This window comes from Aptenodytes forsteri, unplaced genomic scaffold (assembly GCF_000699145.1).
Source record: "Aptenodytes forsteri isolate BGI_AS27 unplaced genomic scaffold, ASM69914v1 Scaffold16, whole genome shotgun sequence".
Lineage (NCBI taxonomy): Eukaryota > Metazoa > Chordata > Aves > Sphenisciformes > Spheniscidae > Aptenodytes > Aptenodytes forsteri.
In genome coordinates this window covers 1,112,402-1,135,248 of record NW_008794753.1, presented here as the reverse complement: position 1 = coordinate 1,135,248, position 22,847 = coordinate 1,112,402, and the positions used below count along the sequence as shown (strand labels likewise).

The 22,847-nt window shown below is 51.5% G+C and overlaps 2 protein-coding genes across 9 annotated transcripts in view; one reads left to right on the top strand and one right to left on the bottom strand.

Annotated features, from left to right (window-relative positions):
• TP73 (tumor protein p73) overlaps nucleotides 1-10,857 on the top strand; it is a 36,859-nt gene extending 26,002 nt beyond the window's left edge. For 3 of the 8 annotated variants that reach the window (XM_009274115.1, XM_009274117.2, XM_009274118.1), the window contains 11 exons: nucleotides 4,067-4,253; nucleotides 4,398-4,513; nucleotides 5,023-5,096; nucleotides 5,250-5,285; nucleotides 5,734-5,876; nucleotides 6,345-6,433; nucleotides 6,769-6,893; nucleotides 7,241-7,395; nucleotides 7,587-7,719; nucleotides 8,721-8,814; nucleotides 10,537-10,857. In XM_009274115.1, coding sequence (XP_009272390.1) covers nucleotides 4,067-4,253; nucleotides 4,398-4,513; nucleotides 5,023-5,096; nucleotides 5,250-5,285; nucleotides 5,734-5,876; nucleotides 6,345-6,433; nucleotides 6,769-6,893; nucleotides 7,241-7,395; nucleotides 7,587-7,719; nucleotides 8,721-8,814; nucleotides 10,537-10,857 — 1,473 coding nt within the window. The remainder of the gene's footprint in view (nucleotides 1-4,066; nucleotides 4,254-4,397; nucleotides 4,514-5,022; nucleotides 5,097-5,249; nucleotides 5,286-5,733; nucleotides 5,877-6,344; nucleotides 6,434-6,768; nucleotides 6,894-7,240; nucleotides 7,396-7,586; nucleotides 7,720-8,720; nucleotides 8,815-10,536) is intronic. The other 5 variants (XM_009274123.1, XM_009274120.1, XM_009274121.1 and 2 more) reach the window with 3 other exon arrangements.
• Nucleotides 10,858-13,494: 2,637 nt separating this feature from the next.
• Nucleotides 13,495-22,847, bottom strand: part of LOC103894766 (inositol 2-dehydrogenase-like) — a 10,093-nt gene continuing 740 nt past the window's right edge. Inside the window, exons 2-9 of the mRNA XM_009274221.1 lie at nucleotides 22,232-22,789; nucleotides 21,021-21,091; nucleotides 20,403-20,511; nucleotides 18,349-18,479; nucleotides 17,948-18,055; nucleotides 16,801-16,919; nucleotides 15,898-16,054; nucleotides 13,495-15,075 (exon numbers count right to left, since the gene is read on the bottom strand). Of these exons, the coding sequence (XP_009272496.1) occupies nucleotides 14,927-15,075; nucleotides 15,898-16,054; nucleotides 16,801-16,919; nucleotides 17,948-18,055; nucleotides 18,349-18,479; nucleotides 20,403-20,511; nucleotides 21,021-21,091; nucleotides 22,232-22,789 (1,402 nt within the window). The 3' untranslated portion in view covers nucleotides 13,495-14,926. The remainder of the gene's footprint in view (nucleotides 15,076-15,897; nucleotides 16,055-16,800; nucleotides 16,920-17,947; nucleotides 18,056-18,348; nucleotides 18,480-20,402; nucleotides 20,512-21,020; nucleotides 21,092-22,231; nucleotides 22,790-22,847) is intronic.

The following is a 22,847-nucleotide window of genomic DNA, read 5'->3' as shown; positions in this document are numbered from 1 at the left end:
TAGTAACGTAAGCGGTGCAGCAGACACTAACGGTCCAAAGGGTAGAGCAGGAACTGAAAATAAAGGCAGGAGGTACCCAGGGGAAGAACGTACCCAAGCTCTTCTGTAGGTGTCAGAGAAATGTTGGGGCTGAGGTCTGGACGTGCAGGTGCACCAGCGCCGGGAAAGTGTTCAGATGTCCTGAGATGTTGTTCCCACACCCGGGAGCGGCAGCGAGTTGGCAGTGGCGTGAGCTTCGGCTGTCACCCAGCTGCCACGTGTGGCTGGTTTCAAGAGGTCAGCTTGTCCAAATGCTGCAGAACAGGAAGGATACGAGTGAACAGCTCGAGGTTCACCCCTAGTACAGGTGGCAGAAACATGGCCATGGCAAAAGAAGAGTACCGAGCAGTGAGGCGGCTGCACTAGTCTATGTGATTAAATATTGGCATTTTGATCTCCCGGGTTCCACTTTGTAACTGTCTTGTCTTGCACTTGAGGAAGGCGCTGTGCCTTTGTGCTCTCTGCAAGCCGGGTGTGCACACTTCAGCTGCAGCTTGTAAAGTACCAGTAAATCAGATTATGTAGCACAACCCTGCACAGAGATGCACGTGTGGCAGATTATTAGCAAATACAGATAACCGTGTAGGAGCAGAGGCACCTACTCAGCTTGGCATCTGAGCAAGATGTGCGTTTTGCTGACCCCTATGGAGAACGTACATTGCCGAGGGCTCTTCCTGGCTGAAAACAATCTGGGGATGTAGAGCCTCCCGGGATCCTAAAAACATAATGCTCATTCGCCTGGTGGCCGTGAACAGGCTGGGTCTGCAAGACCAGGAGCACTTTGCCCCAGCAGTGGCTGGAGATATGGCTGCAGGACAGCTGTACACTGCGCGGAGCCGGGAGTGTGGCCGCACAGGGCACAGCCCTGACTTTTCTTGCCCAGAGTTATCAGCACGGAGTTCCTTAAAAGAAGAGTTTGTTATTGTGGAAGGATCTTTGAAGGCAATCCTGGAGCTGTTAAGACATGATAAGGTTATCAGTAGAGGCATGCCTGTGTTGAGCGGCAGCCTTTCTCCCTGCAGGGCAATCGCTCTGCTATTTAACAGAGATTTATCCATGTCATAACATGGTATAATGAGAGAATTTGTTACCAAAGAACTTGCCATAATGCACCTCTACTCTTCCAGAGCAGTTTTATTTCCCAGGCATGTTGAGGACTGCCCGGGAATGTCTACATGAAAGGATCCTTTGACAGGAGTTGTCAGTATTTTAACACCTGGCAAGGAAGAGCCCCCCTCCAAATAACCCTTGTTTTGCCATGTTGTCTCCTCAAAACGAGGGTGTTAAACCCCCATCACACTGCGGGTGAGCAGGTTACGTGGGCCACAGCAGCGCAAGAGCTTCCTCTTCCAGCCAGGCAGAGGGGAGCAACTGCGTTCCAAGCGGAGCCCGTGCTTCCAGCTTAGGCACAACGCCTGCTGGAGATGCAGGATCACACCCAGGAAGCTATCCTGGCTGTAAAGTCAAGGTGTAATCACAGTCATCATTGCAAAATTTGGGGATTTCAGTGAAAGGTGGTGTTTCTAAGTGTCCTCTCTCTCTGGGCAAGTCTGCGTGCCTCCAATACTGAGGATTAATTCTTGCTGCCAGATTCAGCTTTGTGTTACACCTCCCAGTCACACCCTCTAACAACCACAGCATCTTCCCACTCTCTCTAGCATAGAGCAGGCTCTGACCTCCGGGACATGTCCCCCGCCAGCCTGCTGGCTTGCCTCCCTGGGAGCTAGTACCTGCTGCTGGCCGACTGCCGGTCCAACACATCCTCACCACACAAGAGCTGCTGCAGTTCACCTTGGCAGAAGCCTCCCCCCCCTTTTTATCTTCTCTGAACTTCCCCAGAAATACCACCTGAAAATGGTTTATCTCGTTTGCCTCTTTAGCAGTTCCCAGGGTGGTACGAGCCCATCCAGCCCCGGCAGGCTCGATGGGAGCCTCCACGGGCAGGGGAGGCTCGCTTAACCCACGGGTGGATCCACTCCTACAGAAAGGGCAGCGGGATCGGGAAGCACAGACCCCTCCTGCAAACCCACCTGATGGGCGGGTGCACCGGACTGGGCTCACAGCAGTGGGAAGACAAGGGTTGAGCCATCCCTGCCAGCCCCCTAATGCCCTACCAGCAGTCCTGTGCGAGCAGCTTTGCTTGCTGCCCTCCTGCTTCAGGCAGCCCTGGCTCAGAAACACCCCCTGCCATCGGGAGAGCAGAGCGGGCAGCTCACAGCACAGCGGCGGCGGAGGGAGCCTCGCTAGCCTTTGCACACCTGTATTTGGATGGCTCAGGACAAGCTTTAACATCCTCACAAATACTCTGCACGGTGGTATTTTTTTGGCATCAGGCGTTACGTTGTGGGGATGAGATAAAATACTTTGAGCAGGAACATGCCCTGCCATGCAGGGACTGGCTTCTCTCTGTGCGGCAGGGGTGGGCTCTTGTATAGCAAACACATTCTTTGTGAGATGGAAAACAGCATGGCACTGGTGAGGTGGAAGGGAATTGCACATCCCCACACCTGGGAGCCGAGACACGCATTTACTGGAAGGTGAAGGACAGGCTCTGCCTTCCCCACCCCTCTTCTCGAAGCAGCGTGCAGCCTCCTCCCGCCCGGGCACACGTTGCCAGCCCCTGCCTTGCTGCAGATGGTCGCTTGTGGTCTGCCTGGACCCGGGAACGGCGCTGGCTCCCTGCCCCGAGCAGAGCTGCCCGGGTGCCGTGGCCGAGGGGTTCTGCCGTGCTGCGGGGCTGCTAGCAGGGCTGGCTTACAGGCACGCTGCTTTCTTCAGGCTGCCGTTCCCTTCCCTTTTTCAGTGGCCACCAGGAGCTTCCCCCGTGCTGAGCCCGTCCATGGTCTTTGTAAGAGGAGTTTGCCTCTCACTCCTAGCTGAGCAAATCCCGTTGTGCCCTCACAAGGAGTGTTTTGGTGGTCACGAACCATTTTCTGTTAACAAGCAACTCCGGGCACCACCTTCGGCTGCCTGCAGAGCATCCTCCTCCCACGGCCAGCCTGGGGAGCAGTCCCTGCCACGTCCCCTCTGAGAGCCACCGCTGTCACTGCAAGCAGCTGCAAAGGATCGAGTCCTGGTCAGGACAAACCCTGTCTGTGTCACACGTGCTAGTCAGAATTAAACTCTGAAGTCTTGCATAATTAGCTGTGATTCTGTTAACGACGTTAAGCATGATTTCCTTAGGCTGTGGTGCGCCAGCACCCTTGGTGCTCCCAGCCCTTGGCTCAGCCAGGAGCTGCGTGTGATAATGGACTCAGGGTAACATTTCCAGAATGGGCTGAGTGATGTATGGACAAGGGTTTAGACTGATTTTCAGCAAGATTTCCTCTAAGTCACAGTATAGCGGGTGTTCCCGCTTTGCCGCAGCACTTAGGCTAGCTGGGAAACCCTTCCTACAGTGCCCGGCCCTGAACCCAGTAGGTGGTCTTATCTGGTTTATGTGGAAAGCGGATACGATGTAGTGTGGGTGAATTTGGTCATATTTGAATATTTCCAGGGAAAAAGAAATATTGAGCCTAGAGAATAAACAGTTACAGCAAAGACAGGCTGAATTTCCTTTGGTCGCTCTCCCCTATGACGCACTGGGACCATGCAATAGCAGTTTGCAATGCTGCAATCTGTTATGGAGCTGCCACGGAGCCCAGGCGCCGCTGGGGCGATTCCCTCTGCCAGTACACGGAGCAGCTTTGCACTGGCACAGTCCCTCCAGCGTGGCTGCGATACGATAGGCAGTAATTGGTTTTGTAACAAGTCATTATTTTACTTAGCTGCTTTACTGCCATGTTCGCATTTCCCTTGGAGTGTTGAGAAAGCAGCAAGTGGGTGGATGAGAGGAGCCGAGGGAACAGAAACGCCTGTCTCGGTGCACGCAGGAGCATCAGCCCGAGCCCAGCACAAGCCCCCGTGCAGGGAAGGGAACCCTACATTTTCACCGCAGCAGCGGAGGAAGCTGAGGGCAAGCAGGGGAGCATCTGCCGTCCCATCAGGCCCAGTGACATTCACCCGATGGGCGTCTCTTCTTTTCCAGTACTCCCCCCTGCTGAAGAAACTCTACTGTCAGATTGCAAAAACATGTCCCATCCAGATCAAGGTGTCTACCCCCCCGCCCCCGGGCACCATCATCCGGGCCATGCCCGTCTACAAGAAGGCAGAGCACGTCACTGAAGTGGTGAAACGCTGCCCCAACCACGAGCTCGGCCGCGACTTCAATGATGGTGAGTGCTGCTCTCCCCCCCTCTGCCAGGGGCCGCCCCATCATCTGGGGGGGCCATGCGTCCCACCCTGCACTGCAGCCCTTGCGTGCACAGGACAAGCATTCTGGAGAGCCGCCTCCTCTAACGCGGAGGTTTGCCTTGCAGGCCAGTCAGCCCCAGCCAGCCACCTCATCCGGGTGGAAGGCAACAACCTCTCCCAGTACGTGGACGACCCTGTGACAGGAAGGCAGAGCGTGATGGTGCCCTACGAGCCCCCGCAGGTACCCAGGGCGGGGGGGCAGGACCGGTGCTTGCCTCTGTCTGGGCTACAGTAGTTCTGCCTGTGCTGAGGGTGAACCTACTGGTGACAGGGCTGCTTGGTAGGAGACACACTTGTGTCCTGAGCAGGAGTCCTGCTTGCCCTGGCACGTCTAAGGCCACCCCCTGCTTGCTCCCCGCACCGGTGGCCACTGTGTTCGAGCATCCGCAGCTCCCAGCCCTGTGAAGCACCCCAGAGCATCCTGTTCCTGGGAAGCGGGGTGCAAAGAGAAATCCCCTCCAATCCAGCCCTGGGGGACCCCAGGGACCCCACAGTCCTTGTACAGTCCCCTCTTCCCAGCTGGGACCATCCCCACACTGCCCTTCCCCAGTGCTCCCAGGGAAGCATCCCCTCAGAGCTCCCCCGCTCGCCCTGCCAAGGTGCCAGCCCCACACCAGGAGCCATGGGGGCCCAGCCTGCCTCCCCCCCTCATCACTCCCTGCTCAGCGCCTGCTCTCCCCTCTTGGGCAGGTGGGGACCGAGTTCACCACCATCCTGTACAACTTCATGTGCAACAGCAGCTGCGTGGGAGGAATGAACAGGAGGCCCATCCTCATCATCATGGCCCAGCCTGCCTCCCCCCCTTCTCACTCCCTGCTCAGCGCCTGCTCTCCCCTCTTGGGCAGGTGGGGACCGAGTTCACCACCCCTGTACAACTTCATGTGCAACAGCAGCTGCGTGGGAGGAATGAACAGGAGGCCCATCCTCATCATCATCACCCTGGAGACGAGAGAGTGAGTGGCTGTCAGAGCAGGGGCGGGCACTGCGGGAGGGCTGGGGTCCCTTGGGAAGGAGTCCTCCCCTGCAGGGAGCATCCCCAGAGGAAGGGGACATGGCAGTCCACCGCAGCCCCAGCCCGCAGCAGGGGAAAGGTTCTTCTCTGCCGGCTAGGAAAAGGTCTGGCATGGAGGTACCAGGAACCCAGCCCAGCATCGGCTTCTCCCCCTGCAGCTGGAGCCTTCTTCTGCCCCTGGTGCTCCTCTTGCCCCAGAAGACTGCTGCTGAGGGGCTCTCTGCACCCAGTACCTCGGGGGGCTCAGTTGCTTCCTGAGCAATCCATTCATACGGAGGGATGGGAAGGCACTTTGCTGGTCTGGTTCCTGAGCTGGACCATAACGTGCTGGACTGAGCCGCGATGCACTTCCCAAGCAGAAATAGTCACCGATTTCTCTCTCCTCCCAGCGGCCAAGTCCTAGGAAGGAGATCATTCGAGGGACGGATCTGCGCCTGTCCCGGCAGAGACCGGAAAGCTGACGAAGACCATTACCGAGAGCAGCAAGCCCTGAACGAGAGTGCAGCTAAAAACGGCAACGCCAACAAACGCAGTGAGTCCCCTTGCCGGGAGAGGGAGGGGGGCTCAGGGCACTGCTCTGCCACAGCCCCAGACTCCTGGCCAGCACCTGCACCCCCTTGCTGCTCAAAGCCATACGATGCTTCTGCCTCAGCTCCTTTCCCATTGCACCCAAAATCATGGTGCTCCAGAAGTTTGGGCTCAAATCCACATCCAGGCACGATGCTTTGACCTTTCTTGACTAAACCTAAAGTCTCATAAATAGGACCCACTCCCTTTTCCCTCCAGAGTGCAAAGCTGTTAGTACAGGGCTTTTTTGTCCAGATATATTTGTTCTTCATTATTATTACTAATAAAGAGACAACATCAATGCCAAAACCCAGGTGAACAGCTAGCATCCTGCATGGCTTGAGCTTAAATCCTGCAGGGAGCCAAGGTGCTCCCAGCTGTGTCCTGCCCTCCCGAGGACAGCATGCTAACACTCTTCCTCTCTCCTTTCCAGCATTCAAGCAGAGCCCCCAGGGCATGCCAGCACTGGGGGCCGGCATTAAGAAACGGAGGCACGGGGAGGAGGAGATGTATTATGTGCCTGTAAGTGTCAGCGAGCCACGCTGGTTGAGAGCTCGGCTCGGGACAGTGGTGGCATCGTCCCCTCTGCGAGAAACGCCTTGGGTTCGTGGTGTCGGGCAGGATGGGGTTGCATGGTCTCCAGAGGACAGCAGGCATGGGGGGCTGAGCAGAGACCTAGAGAACAGGAGCAAAAGCATCTGTGAATGCACGTGTCCAAGGGAGTCCTGGACCCCCAAATAGTCCCTGGCCACAGTGACACTGCACCTTGTGTGACTGGGCAAAAAAAAGGGGGCACGAGGAAGGTGGCCAGGTGGGACGGGAGCAAAGCAAAGCCCTGGGCTTGTTCCCTCCTCCAGGTGCGAGGCCGGGAGAACTTCGAGATCCTGATGAAGATAAAGGAGAGCCTGGAGCTGGTGGAGCTGGTCCCGCAGCAGCTGGTTGACTCCTACCGGCAGCAGCAGCAGCAGCTCCTGCAGAGGCAGTAAGTACCATTGAGAGCAGCCCCCCGAGAGCCCGCAGCAGGGAGAGGCTGGGGAGCAGCCCTGGCCCTGGCTGTGTGGCTGGGGGACCCCTCAAGCAGCCCCAGTCTGGGGCTGGTCCACTGGGTCACAGCACGTCTGCCAAACGCCTGGTACTTAGCAAGGGCTGACAACCGCTACAGAGCCGCTGTCGGTGCAAAGCAGCTTTTCTGTGCTGCAGTCGCATCGGTGCGGCTGCCTGAAGCCTCAGCAGGAAAGTCTGATCGGCCAGAGGGGAGCTCTGGGACGGGGCAGGGCAGCTCCATCCCACCCGCTGCAGGCTGACCGGCCGCTTGGTTTCCCCGAGCAGGAGTCAGCTGCAGACGCCTTCCTCCTACGGGCCCGTCCTTTCACCCATGAATAAAGTTCACGGCGGAGGAATCAACAAGCTGCCCTCCGTCAACCAGCTGGTAGGGCAGCCAGCGCAGCATAGCTCCAGCTCCGCGCCCGGCCTGGGGCCGATGGGTAAGGTCCTCACCGCGCCGGGCGCCGCGGCGCCGGCAGCCGCGGGCAGAGCGGGCAGGCAGCAGTCCGTGCTCGCAGTGGCTCTTCCTGCCCGTCAGACCCTAGGCTCCCTGCTGAGGGAGCGGGTGGTTACCACAGTTGGGGTGATGTCTAATGGATCTGTTTGTTGCGTTGACATGGCCGCTGCCTAGGACCTGGAATGCTAAACAGTCACCCCATGCAACCCAACGGAGAAATGAATGGGGGCCACTCGTCCCAGTCCATGGTCTCCGGATCACACTGCACCCCCCCTCCGCCCTACAACCCCGATCCCAGCCTCGTCAGGTAGGGAAGGCATCTGATGCCCTGTCTGTCTTGTCCTCTGACGTTTCTTGCTGTTGTTCCTCACTCTAACCTTCAGATCTGTCTAGCAACTGGTCAACTGGCCACTGGTCCCAACTGAGAAATCACTGCTCACGAAATCACGTAGACATTCTTCTCATCTCAGAAACCAAAGCCCAGCTACTTACCAGTTAGAAACCTCTATCTGGGTCATCCGTCCCTGCTTAATTAAAAATTAAATGCATCCAAACGAGAGTCTTTTCCTGCATGTCACACTGGCACGTAGCTTTGTGAACTTTCCCCTTCCCCTTCCTGACCAGCAATGTCTGGAAATCGGTCCACGTGGCTTATTTCCATCAGGAATGCATTAACAGGTCTGCAGGCACTTTTTGACGTTTCAGTCTTTAAAAAGACCACAGACGTTTTGACAGACACCCTACCGAAGTCAGGGAGGCTGTACGCGCAGTTTAACTAGGGGCGCGTAGCTGCAGCCCAGCGCGATGTGCAAAATACCCCCGCACCACCCGTCTGCACATTGCAGAGACCGGCCTCACTGCCCAGACTAAGGCATGCCCCGATCTCCCTCCCCGGGTAGCTCGAGCTCCCTCAAGTTATTCTGAGTAAGTTACTGAGCTGAAACCTCTGATGATCAGGAGAAAAAAAAACGTGTAGCGTTAGGAACGAACGTAATCCCATGCTTCGCTTTGACATTAGTGGCAACTGAGGTCACACTTGGGATGGCAACAGCCCGGGACAAAAAAGCCTGACCGAGCAGTCGGAGCACCCCAGAGCGAGCTCCCTCCCGCCCTCGCGCCTGCCTGCAGCCCTTCTGTGTCGCAGGGGTGCGGGAGCGTTGCCGAGGCCGGAGGCAGCAGGAGCTCACCGCAGCCCCCCCCGCCTTTTCGGTGACCTGAAACATGGTTTGCCACTGCAGCGATGGTTGCGAGCACAGCTTTTATTCATGAGAAGTTAATGCCACTTTATTTTCCAAATTTTTTCTGCAGTTTTTTAACAGGATTGGGGTGTCCAAACTGCATCGACTATTTCACCTCACAAGGGTTACAGAATATTTACCACCTGCAGAACCTATCCATAGAGGTAAATGCTTTGGGAAGATCTGTTTTTACCACTTGTTTCTATCAGCTGTTGATCTGAAAGGCAAGGACAAAACTGCTTTAAAGGAAAGGGAAAACCGTGCACCAACCCGTCACACAGAATATATGCTCCCCAGGATTTATGCCTCCCATTTATGCATCCTTTCTGGTCCTTCGGATTTAGCAGTAGCTCAGTCATCGGTAGCAGCCACGATAGTCTCAATTGGTTCTTCCAGGCTGTCAGAAACAGAAGAGCTGAAAGATCCCCAGACCAGACCTCAGGTAGATTTTCTACCTAACACAGAAAAAACAGCTGAGATCCTCAGCAAAATAACCCAAAGCCCGCTGAGCCAGCGGCAACACCTCCCCTGCAGTTCAGTGAGTTTTAAATCTGACCTGATCTTACATCTTCCCCTGTTAACCTTTAAGACAAAAGAAGCTGAAATAAGGGAGTCAAGCCTGGGGCATTTGTATTAAGGGAACCCTGGAATGACATAGCCCAGGTCAGGGAAAAGCTGGCATGAAAAACGGTAGAGGGGATGCTAGAAGTACCCGAGCTTGCACAGAGCATCAGCCCTCTGCTGCCACCATTCTCGGTTAAAGCACAGTCTCTTGGTGACGATACCGAGGGCGGCACCGAAGCAGGGACTTCCCCAGCCCATGAGGGTAACAAGGAGGAGGGAAAAAAAAAAAATCTTAAACCCTTTGAGCCATAGCAAGCCCTCTAAGTCCCAGAGGCGGTGTTTTGGCTGAGACAAAGCTCCTGCCCCAATCCCCTTTTGCCCCCAGGCAGTTTGTAGTAGCTGTCGTCTACCTGGCAGCTACAGTAAAACGCGCGACCACGCTTTGGTGATGCAGCTGTCGGAGACACGATGATTTTTCATTGGTAGCTGGGGCCAGTTGCGTAACCTTCGCCTGGTTTTGGACCATTTTCTGAACTAACTCTGCAACCGTCTGTAAGCTGTCAAAGGAAACGTTTGGTATGGCCAAAACTTGTATCAGATTGCTGAGCTGTGTGTCCGAGTCGACATTTGTAATTACTAATTGCATACTTGCTGTCTGCTCTAGTTAACACTCACGTGAGTCTCTGTGTTTGGCATTAACATGGATCTCTGGCAGCTCTCTGCTACGACGGTGTTCGTTCTGGCGCAGGCCCCCCAGTCCTGAGGTTATCGACCTTGTTGCGCTTTACGACCACAGCCCACAGGGTCGTAACAGCCTGCTATTGCCCACGTCGATGCATTAGTGCATGACACTGGCCCCCGGGGGCAGGTGCTGCTCCAGCCTCCTGGTCCAGGACCGGAGGAGAAGCCAGCCTGGTTGACAGCTCCTCGCCCAGGTGAACAGACGTGAGGACGCTTCACATGCTGCTCTGTGACCTGCGTCCAAAGGGGAAAGGTCCCCTCCCTCCCATTTTCACATCAGTTTGATGTGAACCCACCCCCCCCAAAAAAAAGAAAACAAAAAAATGTCTAACCTGCAAAGCTGCCCTTGAGTAACTGGTCAACTGGCCGTTGGTTACAAATGAGAAATCACCCACGGGGGATGCGCCCGTGGGCTTGGTGTCGTGACCCAGGGGAGGCCCAGCCCCGCCACCGTTGGGTGCTCGGGCATCGTGCCCACATGTCCCCCCTGAAGCACGAGCTCAGGGGTCCGGGGCTCACTCCCGCCGGTAGTCGCGTCTCTGCCGGCTGCCGGCTATGCCTCACCAGTGTTGTTCTTCCAGGATCTCGGAGCACTGAAGATCCCGGAGCAGTACAGGATGATCATCTGGAGAGGTCTGCAGGAGCTCAAACAGAGCCACGACTACGGGGCCCAGCAGCTCATCCGCTCCAGCAGCAACGCCTCCACCATCTCCATCGGCAGCTCGGGCGAGCTGCAGCGGCAGCGCGTGATGGAGGCCGTGCACTTCCGCGTGCGCCACACCATCACCATCCCCAACCGCGGCGGGGCCGACGAGTGGGCAGACTTTGGGTTTGACCTCCCGGACTGCAAATCTCGCAAACAGTCCATAAAGGAAGAATTCACGGAGGGAGAGATCAACTGAGGGTCTCCAGAAGGCAGCAGCAAGAGACCGGGGGGGAAACGAAACCCCCTATGAAAAATATTTTCAGCCTTGGGCATGTGATTTTGTTGCCCGGAGGGGAACTGCAAGCTGTGTGTGAAAGCACGACCCCGAGCCGTGCGGGAGGCACCTGCCCTGGAGAGGAAAGCGCGGTGGCTTCGGCAGAGAGCCGAGGGAAAGGGGAGGGCGGCTGAGCCAGCTCACCAAACGGAGCGGGGATTTTCTGCCTGCCCGCGGCAGGGGAGGCACCTGCTGGTGCTTTACGCTGTTTTGTGTTTCAACGGAGGAGCCCCACATCTGATAGACGTGGCATAAAGATGGCACGTTTTTCTCTTTGCGAGACCAGCCTTTGCTACTGCTTACCTACCCCTGTTCTGTATTCTCTGCGGTGTCCAAAACCGACAGGTCTTTATCATTGTAAAAAGGACTTAGCCCTTACCTGGTCCATTTTCTGTACAGATACCTGCCAGTGACTGATGCAAAGCAACGCAATCAGCTTTCCTGACGGACTGCCCAAAAGTACCCGTTCCCTTCAGTTCTTTGTAGAGCAGAAAAGAACCTGTTTGTCAGTTCCCAATGTGTTCGTGTACTTAAATATTTGTGTATATAAACAGAAACAAATGTACATACAGTATACTCATTGTGCTGCAAGGAGAAAAAAGATTTATTTTCATGTAAGCTACAAAAATTGATACTTACTCCTGAGACACTACAGTGTCAAGTAAATTAATTTCATGTTCTAGCATGTAAACATGCAGAAAATCATGTCTCCGGCCTTATCTATTCAAAATTAAACTTTTTTTCCTCCTCTGAATATCTTTCACACAGTTGCAGAGGACGGGGCGAGCCTGTGAATCCTCCTGGGAAGTCAGAGGTCTGGGTAATCCCTCCCTGCTCCATCGAGGGAGTTTTGCAGACAGGTTAGACCTGGCGAGCAGGAACGCGGGAGGTGTAAATTTGATCCTACTTTGGAGCGAGGAGATGGACTGGGTGACCACGTGAGGTCTTTCCAGTTTTGTTTTCTGTTTCTGGTCGTTTTTTCCAGGCGTAATTTGTCTGTTGATTCAGGCTGGAAAAAAACCTCAGCAGCAAGCAAGGACGCAAGGAGGTGTGTTCCCTCCCTCCCCCATCGTGACTACACGTTCTGAAAGGTGACATCCCACAACAGGTCTCCGAAAGGCACGTCACAGGGGCTGCCGCTGGACGGAGGAAGGGAGGGAGGGCAGGGAGCTGCTTCATTTGCCGCCTCAACCTTTGGCCGCTCGAGATTTCGGGCAGCCCGAGGGAATCCGTGCAGAAACGGCGCTGCCTGGCACCTTTCCACTCCTGCGTCTCCTCTTCGCATTGCCTCTGCGATGGAGGCCTTCAGAAGGCAGACCTACAACTATCTCCCGTCTCCCCCAGGCTGGGGAAGGAGCTAGGAGACCCTCCGCAAAGCCCTGGCCCTTCTAACCAGTAGAGCAAAAGAAGAAGAGCTCGAGTCCCACCTACAGCGTTCAGGGCTCGCCTTAGAGATGCGCCTTCTCCTCCTTGCAGGCCGGTGTCTGTCCCCACTCAAAGGGAAGATCACAGGAAAATGAGCCTGAACTCTGTACGTGCCGTAACAGCAGCCCCGGGACCCAGGTCCTCCCTCTGCTGCCTTCATCTCGGTGTCCAACAGCGGCTCCGAGCCTCGGGCACACAGGAGGTGGCCTCCTCCCGCTCCCGCCCTCCGGCGGTGGGCTCTGCTCTCCCGCCCGGGGTGAGCCGCAGGTGCGAGCGCACCATCCTGGAGGCCGTTACGCCCCTCTACACTGCACCGATTAGGAACCTGACTCCTTTGGCATTGCTGAAATGTGAACCTATGTCCCAGGATAACGGCTAATTAAAGCACTTTAATGCTTTAAAGGTTTTGAAACAATTGTTCATGTTTTCAATGTTAACTAAGGCTTCTTCCGGCAGTGTTAACTGATACACTCCAACCATGGTATGAATGGTATTTTTTGTAATGTTATCTTTGGAAAATGTGTTATTTTTATAGCTGTGGTTTCTCTGTTGGTTTTTTTTTTTGTAACACAATAAAAGCACACATGGGAATTACAACATCTGGCAACTCAAGTCTTGCTTATTTTGTGCAGAAAGCGTCCTCCTATACCAGCGCAAGCCTTAAAGCGTAAGACCTCGAAGGGCCTGAAGTTGCTTGCTTCACCAAGCAACCACGAAGCTACAGAGAGACGCCGTTCTGCGCAGGAGCAGCTGCCAAAGCACGAGTGCCGTTAACAGGCCCTTTGCTCCTTACCGACATCAGGACAACCGGCCTGAGGGAGCAGAGCGCTTTCCTCCACAGCCAGGGTTACTGTTTTGGGGGAGCGTGCGAGAGCAGTTTGCTCCCCGTATGCAAGCAGCCTTACCCCACCCCGAAAGCTCTCAGTGCTGCTTTCCGTTCCCAACGCTCCACGGGAGGAAGCGTACATCTCACCAAAGTCACACCTGCACAGAGCCAGCCTTGAAACCCCGCCAAACCGAAAAGAAACCCGCTTGCTATTAATGAGTCACTATAGTGATTACGGAGAGGCAAATGTCTACTTCTTTATAGGTAGAACTTTCTTTTTTCCAATAAATGACTAGAAAATAGAGAATGAAACTGATAGCAATCTTTATCGCTAAGACACAGCTTTTCTGAATTTGAAAAATTACACCGTTAAAAACAATTTCCACGAGAGAATTGTCTTTAGCTATGAATGTCACCACTATTTCTAGTTTTAGTAACACATATTCCATACGCAGGAATTGGAAATCGATTGAACTAAAGAATCTTGCAAGAAGTGTCATTTATAAACTAACACTCAAGGCAAGAACGTTATTTTAATGCAATAAAAAAAGCTTTCAAAAGATCTTGAAAATTGGCATGTGAGAAATAGACAAGAATAGTAAAATCTATACATCTGCAATAAGCTCAACGCAAGAATAAAAAGGTACAAAGAACCTGGTTTAAAAGCAGACTTGCCTGTTGTTGAAGGCACTATCTTTTTCTGTGGTGTGTATTCCAAATCTGCTGGACTGTAAAAAAAACACCTTTAAAATACGCAATCAGATGCCCTTCCTACCCTCAAAGAATATGATTATTAGTTCAATTTTGCTACTAAAATGTTAACATGCAACATTTGCATTTAAACAAGGAAAACAACAGCCTCCAGACAGCTACCTTGCTGCTGCAGCGAGTAATCCAGACAACGCTGGGTGCTGAATAACCCACCCAGCAGCCGCATGTCTCGGTAACCGATGTGGTACAGGGCCCCTGTACAAATTCACAGATTGCGTTCTGAAAAAGCCCTTTAACAACGCAGTGCTTATTACCGAAATGCCCAAGTGCGTCGCTCCTCTACGGAATAGCCTTAATTTATGGCCTTACTAGGAAGTGTCTCATCTCTCCAACATCAGGACGGTCAGAGGTCTCCCTCCCTGCTTTTTAATTTCCTTTTCCCACCCCCCCAAGAAAATTAGATCATAACTTCTTTTCAAAAAGACTTAGAAAACCCAGTAAAAACAACAAACAAAACAATAAATAGGAGGTCCAGAGGCGAGTTCAGCACAGAAGTCACATTCCTGCATACACTGAAGGGAAATGAGCATGGACCAGACGGATGCTCCCGTATTTTTTTTGAGCATTACATCACCTCGCTTGCGAAGCCGCCAGGAAAGCCGCCCACTTGCACCGTTCCCATCACGGCTGGTGGCGGTCTACACCACCTTACCACGGCCCGAGGAGCATCCGTCTTCTCCCAGGAAAACAGAGCTCCACAGCCAGCAGAGCTCTCCAGGAGGAAAAGCCACCTGGATAAAACTGCCCAGAATTTCTCGAGGGCTCTGGCTGACGCGCTAAGAAACATCCACAGCCTCAGCACCGAGCGCTTCTGGTTCAAAAGTGCCTCCGTCTTCCAGGCTCTCCCGGCGGAAACATCAAAACCGCAGGTCTCGTTTTAAGGTTACAGCGGAGACATCACTAGGTGGAAAGACCTCGCTGTAGCGCAGCTTAACAGTTATCCTTCACCTCAGAAAACAGCAGCGTGTGTCACATTATCTCAGTCTTGATTACGGACGAATCTATTGCTTCGTTGCGCAAGTCAACAGCGGATCCGTTTCTCCAGGACTGTTCAGCAGCTGCAGCGACCTGAATCGTCCAGAGAAACTGCTCTTTGGTTATCACGGGGGATTCCTTGCCTGCAAGGACAGGAATGAAGCACTGGATGAAACCCGTATTATCACCTGCCATTATCACCTGCTCTGCCTTTCGGCACATCGCCACCCACCACGGCACCCCTCTTCAGCTCCCGGAGCTGGGGCCTCAGATTTTAAAAAGAAAGCTTCAGCCCCCTCTCCTTCCTGTTCTGTGACTAAAATCCTGTATTTTTGTCAATGCAGCCAGCAGAACAGAAATTTTCATTCCTTCCAGACAGCCAGCACTCCAGATGAGGGTCTCCTTGCTGTTATAAATGGCTGCTTTCTTCACAAACGACAGTAAGGTCCAACGTAATGTTCCCTCCCAATTTTCATTTCTTCTCAGAACACAGTTTCAGACCAACACTCCATCCCTCACCCATCTCACTGACTTGAAAGTGAGAAAAGAATCGCACCCCCCAACGAGTCATTCACTTTCATTTACTGAAACAAGGTCAGTTGTTTGCACTTTTGTCGAACTATCAGCTCCTTCGGAGGCTGACCACTCCACGCATGTTGCTACCGAGCTGCATGCACCGTCGTGCTCGACACGCATCCGCTGAGAACACCAGAGCTTGTCAGGGCGGCAGCCCAGACCGTGAAACCCCGTGTTTGCTTACAGGGGGCTCGCTCACCACCTGCACAACACCGGCTTAAACTTAACCATGATGAATCGCATTCCTAGTTTTCACACCTACTCATTTCTTTTTGGGATTTCAGACACAAACATCAGATTGCAAGTGCTATTGGAACAGCTTCCAAGGGAAGTTTTTGCTGAAAGCAAATCGAAAGCAACACTAGCCATTAACGTAAGCTTCGTCCTACCTTTCAGGGTTCTCAGAAAGTGTCGAAAGAGCTCCCTGTGCGCATCTCTGTAGCGATCGGCTTGGGTCTGTGAATATATGGATACCGAAGTCCCATGCTCCGTAATGCCCAGGGGATTCTGATTATCTACCCGTAACGTTCCTTGAGAACCATGAACCTGCAGGGAAGGCAGCAAACAGGAAGGAGAACAACGTTTCTAAGTTATCGTGCTTTCGATCTTAAACACCTGGCTAGTCTATGGAAGCCCTGGTTTGTACAACCAAGAAAAAAGTAGCCGCTAAAATTAGGAGTTACAACTGACATACCCCCTTGTATGGATCAGACACGACAGAAAATACCAGGTACGTGTTGTAGTACAGTGGCTTCCACTTATGTGATACCTCCACTTTTTTTCTTCCCACCTGAGCAAAGCTCCTTTTTTAAGTATTTAAAAGCTATTACTCCCCAAATCCAGCCCACGCATCTGTTGTAATTCATGACTTTAGGAATTTACAGACTATTTGCCTCTGAGTTTACACTTTTCTTCCCCTTTAGTCCTTAACTCTTGGCTTGCTATACACCTAAAAACACCCTGGAAAGACAACAAACGGACCGTGCGACAACATTTCAGCCTCTGGAGAGCTGACGCCAATTCCTGCTCTAGTATGATTGCATGCACAATTACAACCCCAACAGAATACACGTGAACAGAGGCAACATTCGGGTAACAAAAGAGAAAGTGGATTGTAGGTTAAGCAAACACAAGCAATCCACTGCTGCCGAGGTACAGAGGTGTTTTGTGAAATGTGCTTGCAGGCATATGCACGGGGCGCAACACATACTGCCCCACGTGAACACATACAGGGTAAAACTCGTGCTAGCCTGTGGTGTCGCGACAGACTTGACTTAAAAGTAAGAACGCACCTCTAGTCTCTGATCACAGCTTTTAGTGCAGTGCTGACTGATGTCCAAAGTAACAATTGCTCCGCTAGGAAATTTCATGCTGACCGCTACAGTGTCTGCATCCTTCAAGTAGGCCATATCTGAGTGACGAAAAAGGCACTCACTCACACCAGGAACAGCAAACCAGCAAGTACTACGACTACAAAGCGCTCTTCTTCCTTTAAGAGGCGACACTGGCTCTACAATACCTTCGAACAGGAAGCAACGGCGACAGCAAAGCGCTTTCTGCAACGCACACCAGCTGGTTTACCTTTATCGGCACTTCCGATGGAGAACAACAAGCTCTGCAGAAACACACAGTCCCCAGGCCTGAACTCCACCTTCCCAGCCCGTGGCTCTCCCTAAAGAAGGCTTCCACTTCTTCTTCCAAACACATTTGCCTTTGCAGCTTATTACAACCAAGATCAGGCAACTTCCAGCACGTAGCTAGAACGAGGCAGATGGTACAAAATCCTCCCTGGGGCATTTTGTTTGTTGCGCTTCCACGCTTTACCATAGATTGTAACATTGCATACTACACCTTCTAACAGCAGCCAGTCAAGGTTGGCGGCAGCTGCAATTACCTTAATTAAAACTTTGCGTTTCCATTTAAAAAATGGCAGCTTCCCGTTTTTATGGTTAGTTTAAATTAGTCTGGTAACCCAGAGCGTGCCCGTCAGCTTGGCACAATCCAGAGTAAATTCACATCTTTAACCGTGCTGAGATCAACAGGAAAGTGCCAGAGAAATCAGAGAAAGCAAAGAACTGAAAGAGACTGCACTGACGTTCTTGTAAGCACAAAGCTTTGCTCATTATTTTCTGCACTCTGGTTTTCAGATGGCAAACTTGATATCCCTCAGCTGCCACACAGAGTAGAGTTCAGCGATACCTCTACAGCAACCGCTTCACATCAGCAGGGAATTGACAAAAGTCAGAAATCATCGCTAAACACCCTGTCTACAACAACTTCTTGAGAAACTTGCCTTCTACCTCACTAGGTAGAAGTGTTCAACTGTTCTATGATGGAACAGTTATGTCATGGCTACCGTGCTCTCGTACACTCTTTCTTCCCAATTTTAGTACTGAAGTCCAGAGGTACACAATAAACTATCAAAAGATTTATTCTTACCTGCACAGAATGCATGCCCCAGTGAAAAAATTGTATCTGGTGCACTCTCTCCCAACAACAAACTGATAATATCTATATCGTGCACGGCAGCATTATAAAAAATTCCACCTGGAAGAAGCAAAACTGGGCATTAAGGTCTCCACATGTGAAACCCACAGTCAATGTACATTTCTGAACTGCACTGAGATCGATATAAAAAGCCCCCTACATCGAAGAAACTAATACTAAAAGCAAACAGAAAAAGGCAACAAAAATAAAGATCGGTAATGAAAATGCTCCTCAAAAGGAAACCCATGCATCTTAAGGCTACACAACCATAGGGGACTTCCCACCAGAACACGGGGCAAGATGCATTTCCAGTCCTTTGAGAACGAACTTTTCAGAAGAAAGCCGCTCGGTACCTGATGTTTTTAGGAAGCTCAGAGACGCTGCTGGATACGTGCTGCTAATCGTCGATATCCGGTGGATCCTCCCCAGCGCCTGGCTGTCGCGGACTTTCTTGTACAAGAACTGCAGCGCCGGGTCAAAGCGCCTTCAAAGAGAAACAAGGAATGCGGTACAGCGTTTGGAAGAGAAGGAGGTCACCTGGGCCGCCGTTACCACTGCGGTGCACGAGGCCGACTCGACTGCAGACAGTGGCGAGCGTGCGACATGAACCTCACCAGACAGACGGGGTTAGACACAGCTTTCTAAGTTCAGCCACTTATTATGTATGAATTTTGCTCCTTGCAAACGAGCCTACTATCTGCACTTGTGAAGACTTAAACAAACAACTTTAATGACGAAATTAAACCATGGGGACTAAAAGCATTTAAAGGTCCAGAAAATTGCCTACAGTTCTTCTTAAAGCCCTACCTGCAAGTTTATATTCAGCTGAGTGTTGACCAAAACCTCAGCTGAGCTTCAACCTTATGGCTGGGATCAGACCTGCATGTAGCGCACTCAAATGGAAAAGGCAAACGTTAGGGCAGATGTTTTGTGTAATTACGTATTAGTGTGTATGAAATACATATATATTTGTCCAAAGAAGTTTTACTTGCAATGAAATTAACTCTTCTCAGCAGAGCAGCACAAAATGATCCGGTGTGTTTACTAACAACCCATGTCCACTCAGCGTACGGTGTTCAATACCGGGCGCAAGTTTAAAGCAGCATTCTTGGCTTTTGTTTAACAGAGCAGAAGCGAATTAAAATTAGTCTACTTTCCTTCTATTTCAATTATTTAATCTTAAAGGTCCAGATGTAAGGTTGCAAGTGGAAATATCACTTTATAAAGATTAATAAATCTATTCCCATCAGATAGGCCAGTAATTCCAAGAGCAAGGCGAATTTTCATGGCCATGTAGTTTGCAATCCTCAAGGTTAATAGTCCTCAAGCATCATCCCTTCTAAACGCAGCTCTATGCAGATCCCAGTGTTTGGAAACTCAATTTGAGTGGAAAGTTAAGTAGTGGATGGGGCCAGTGTCTCCCTAAAGACAGTGCTCTAAAAGGAACTTCAAAAGGTCGCTTGTTCTTTTGTTGAAGAGTTACTCTAAGCCTTCACCTGTATTTGCTAACACATGTGCTTATGTTTCACAGGATCAACATCATCTAAGTAAGTACAGAATATAATAAGCAAATCAGTGAAAGTACAAAAAAGTTACAAGAAAGGAAGAGTTTTCAATATTATGAAAATATATTCAAAGAGCAGCCTTTTTCTCTGCTACTTCAAAGAATGTAGCTAATTCACTGCCTTCTTCCAAAGTTATTTCTAGCTTCCTGCAACAAAGCTTTCCAACAGGGAAAAAAGGATAGACACCCTCAGATCCAGAAAAAGTACAATACCTATGGGCAGAAGTTTCGTGTGAAAGTCTAATACATGAGCAAAGTTTAATGTCCTAGGGCGTTACTAGACTGAACAGGGCTGCAAACTAAATGCTTTACAGCAGAGCAGTGAAAAGCAGATCTCAGTAGCTGCGTGCTTAATAAAATCACAGATCTGCCTGACCTGCTGGTTGTACACATGCAAAAAACCACAAGCAAAAAACGTCCTAAAACCACAGACCAAGAAACTGCCTCAGAGAATGGCACAGCACCATCAGAATATTTCCTTCTCTGAAGCTCCAACTAGCTGTAGCATTTGCAAAACCTCAAAAGGACTGCAGAGATGTGGACCCCAACCGCCTTTGGCCATTCTAAAAGAAATGGAGCTTTCACATCTTGAAAGCTTCATTGTTTGAGTTCCACTAGCATCCATTCGAGTGAACATTTATTTCCATCTCATGACAGCTAGATTTTATCTCCATTAAGTATGAAGATTTAATCTAATCCAATTAACTCCCAGATGAATGTTAACAAGCAGCAGTGAAACTAAGTTTATTTGAGGACAAATTCAGGAAAGCCTGAGGAATCGATGCTACCTTCAGACACGCGCTTCTTATCGAGTATAAATCGGAAGAAAAATGCTGGTCTTACTTGTAGAATCCACACACCAATGGTCTTCCACATCTGTCAGCTTCATCAAAACAAGCTTCTGCCGTCTGCCTGTCAAAACTGGGCAGCCTCTCGCAAAATACACCTTTTCCTGTGCAAAACGGTACAGAACACAGGACTGAAGGCAAGACACAGTCTGCAGAAAAACATTTCTATCTTGCAGTAACATATACACGTCATTACATTCTAGAAAGTATGTTTGATGAAACTGAAGCGTGGCTTTTTCTTTGTTGATGCTACTAACTCTCTTTTGGCCTCCAGCTGTGGTTTTACTAGCTGCTTACAGACCCCAAGAAGCGTGACTGTTTTGACAGACAGCTCTCCTTTGAGTCCTAGAGGTATTTCTAGGACTAGACACTCCGCATGGCCGTACTGGGACCAGCACAAGTACAAACTCCACTGGTGTTAAGCCATTAGCATCTGTGTCCTCACTGGACTAATTTCTCTTTCATTATGCAATTAGACAGTCTGCACAACCCAAGGGACACTGCCGAGACGAGAAAGCATTCACATTTAAAGCGTTTAGCAAGCATACAAGGTCTGCCTCACCGTGTGCTACTGACTACAGATAAAAGCTGAATTTGCAGCTGTTCCTCTTACCTGCTCGTAAAGCATCTATTACCATCTCGGAGGCTTCTTCAGGTGGTGAACAAATAATGGCTCCAGAGACTCTGCAGAAGTCAAAAGAAAGATCTTCAGTGAGGATGAGGTTTTTACTAGAATGAACAACGCTCAAAAGCTCCTTTCGGTTACAGTTACTGTTATGATAGCCACCTTGAACTTTGAGGAAGAGTTAAAAAAAAAAAGACATAAAACCCCGTTACTCTGGAAGAGCAAGTTACATTATAAAAGGAACTCGGTACGTGCTTGCAAGGATGAAATATGGGATGACATATATAGGTTAAAATTACAAGTGGCACATGGAATTGCATTGCTTTTCCTGCATCTTAAAGGAGAAAGTCTTTTAAAGGTGTCCTTTGAAAACAAGTTAAATCCGGCTAGTTAACACATACAGTGAAACCAAAAGTATGTGGTAGAGCCGCTGAACAAGTGATGGGTACATCTTAGCTTATTACCATTCTTTAGTTTCCAGTATCAAATCCATCTTTCTTAAAAGCTCTGCCTTTCACTTTTGCTATGACATTTAAAATCCCAATTTGAGAACTGACTGTAACCACACCACTCGATGTTACTTGTTCAGTTCAACTGTAAAGCAAAGCGCCACAATCTTTCCTATTTGCAGCAATCCTCGCTTATCTCAAAGTTTCAAAAGAGCCACCAAAGTCAGCCAGCTGCTCCGAGGCAGAAAAACTGGTAGGCAGCAGGAAAGCGTGTCATTTATTGCTCTATGGGAATGGAGGAAAATAAGGGGGGTTTATATTCCTCAACAAAACTGCCTGCAACTAAACTCCTCTGAGTTTCCATCAATTCCGGGCACGTGAGTCAAGCTAAGCTTCTTGGGGACTTCTGAAGCATCTAGGGGTAGACAGCATACTACATAAGTCTTAGCCTGCAAAACTGCCTGCAACTAAACTCCTCTGAGTTTCCATCGATTCCGGGCATGTGAGTCAAGCTAAGCTTCTCGGGGACTTCTGAAGCATCTGGGGTAGACAGCATACTACATAAGGCTTAGCCTGTAACGGCCCCTTGGTCTCGCTCCATTCCCATACGTGGGGCCAGACAAGCATGGTCTGGGTCCGCTACGGCGCAGCGGCATTGTCCAGCGCGGGGAAGCAAGCCTTGCCCGGAGACGCCCGCCCCAACCTCGCGGCAGGGAAGAAGCACGCACGGGAGTTAGTGGTGGACAGTACCGCTGATCGCTGAGTGCGACATCGGCGTCCTGCTGCCGCAGCACCCTGGTGCCAGCCAGGAACTCGGCGCCGAAGGCACGCTCCACCTCCTCCAGCTGATCCTCCACGACGTAAAGCAAGCAGCAGCCGTTTTCCTCCATCAGGCTTTGAAACAAGGCTTTATTAACAAGCCCTACGCCGAAGAGGGCGAGGCCAACGCCGCTGCCGTGCCGTCCAGCGGGTGCCGGGCCATCAGAGGCCTCGGGCGCAGCCCCGCTTTGGCCAGGCTGCTTTGAGGGGGCAGGTGCGATCCTCATGTGGAAGGCGGCAAGCGCCGAGGGGCGGCTGGCGGAGGTGGAGGGCGTCGGGTCTTCCCTGGGGGTGGCTGCGCTCGCGGGGGAGCTGGCGGCGACGGGGTGGTGGGGAACCAGCGGCTTGTGGTAGGAGGGCGGAGTGGGGACCATGCCGTAGCTGGCGCTAGTGCCGGCGCTGGCGGCGAGGATGAAGGACGGCTGGGAGAGCAGGGAGGGCGCGTCGAGCTGCAGGGGCAGGCCGGTGCCGACGTCTGGACCTGCAGAGCTGGGCGAGACAGAGGAGGGTTTGGGGCGAGCCTCCGCTCTCCCTCTCCGAGCGAGGG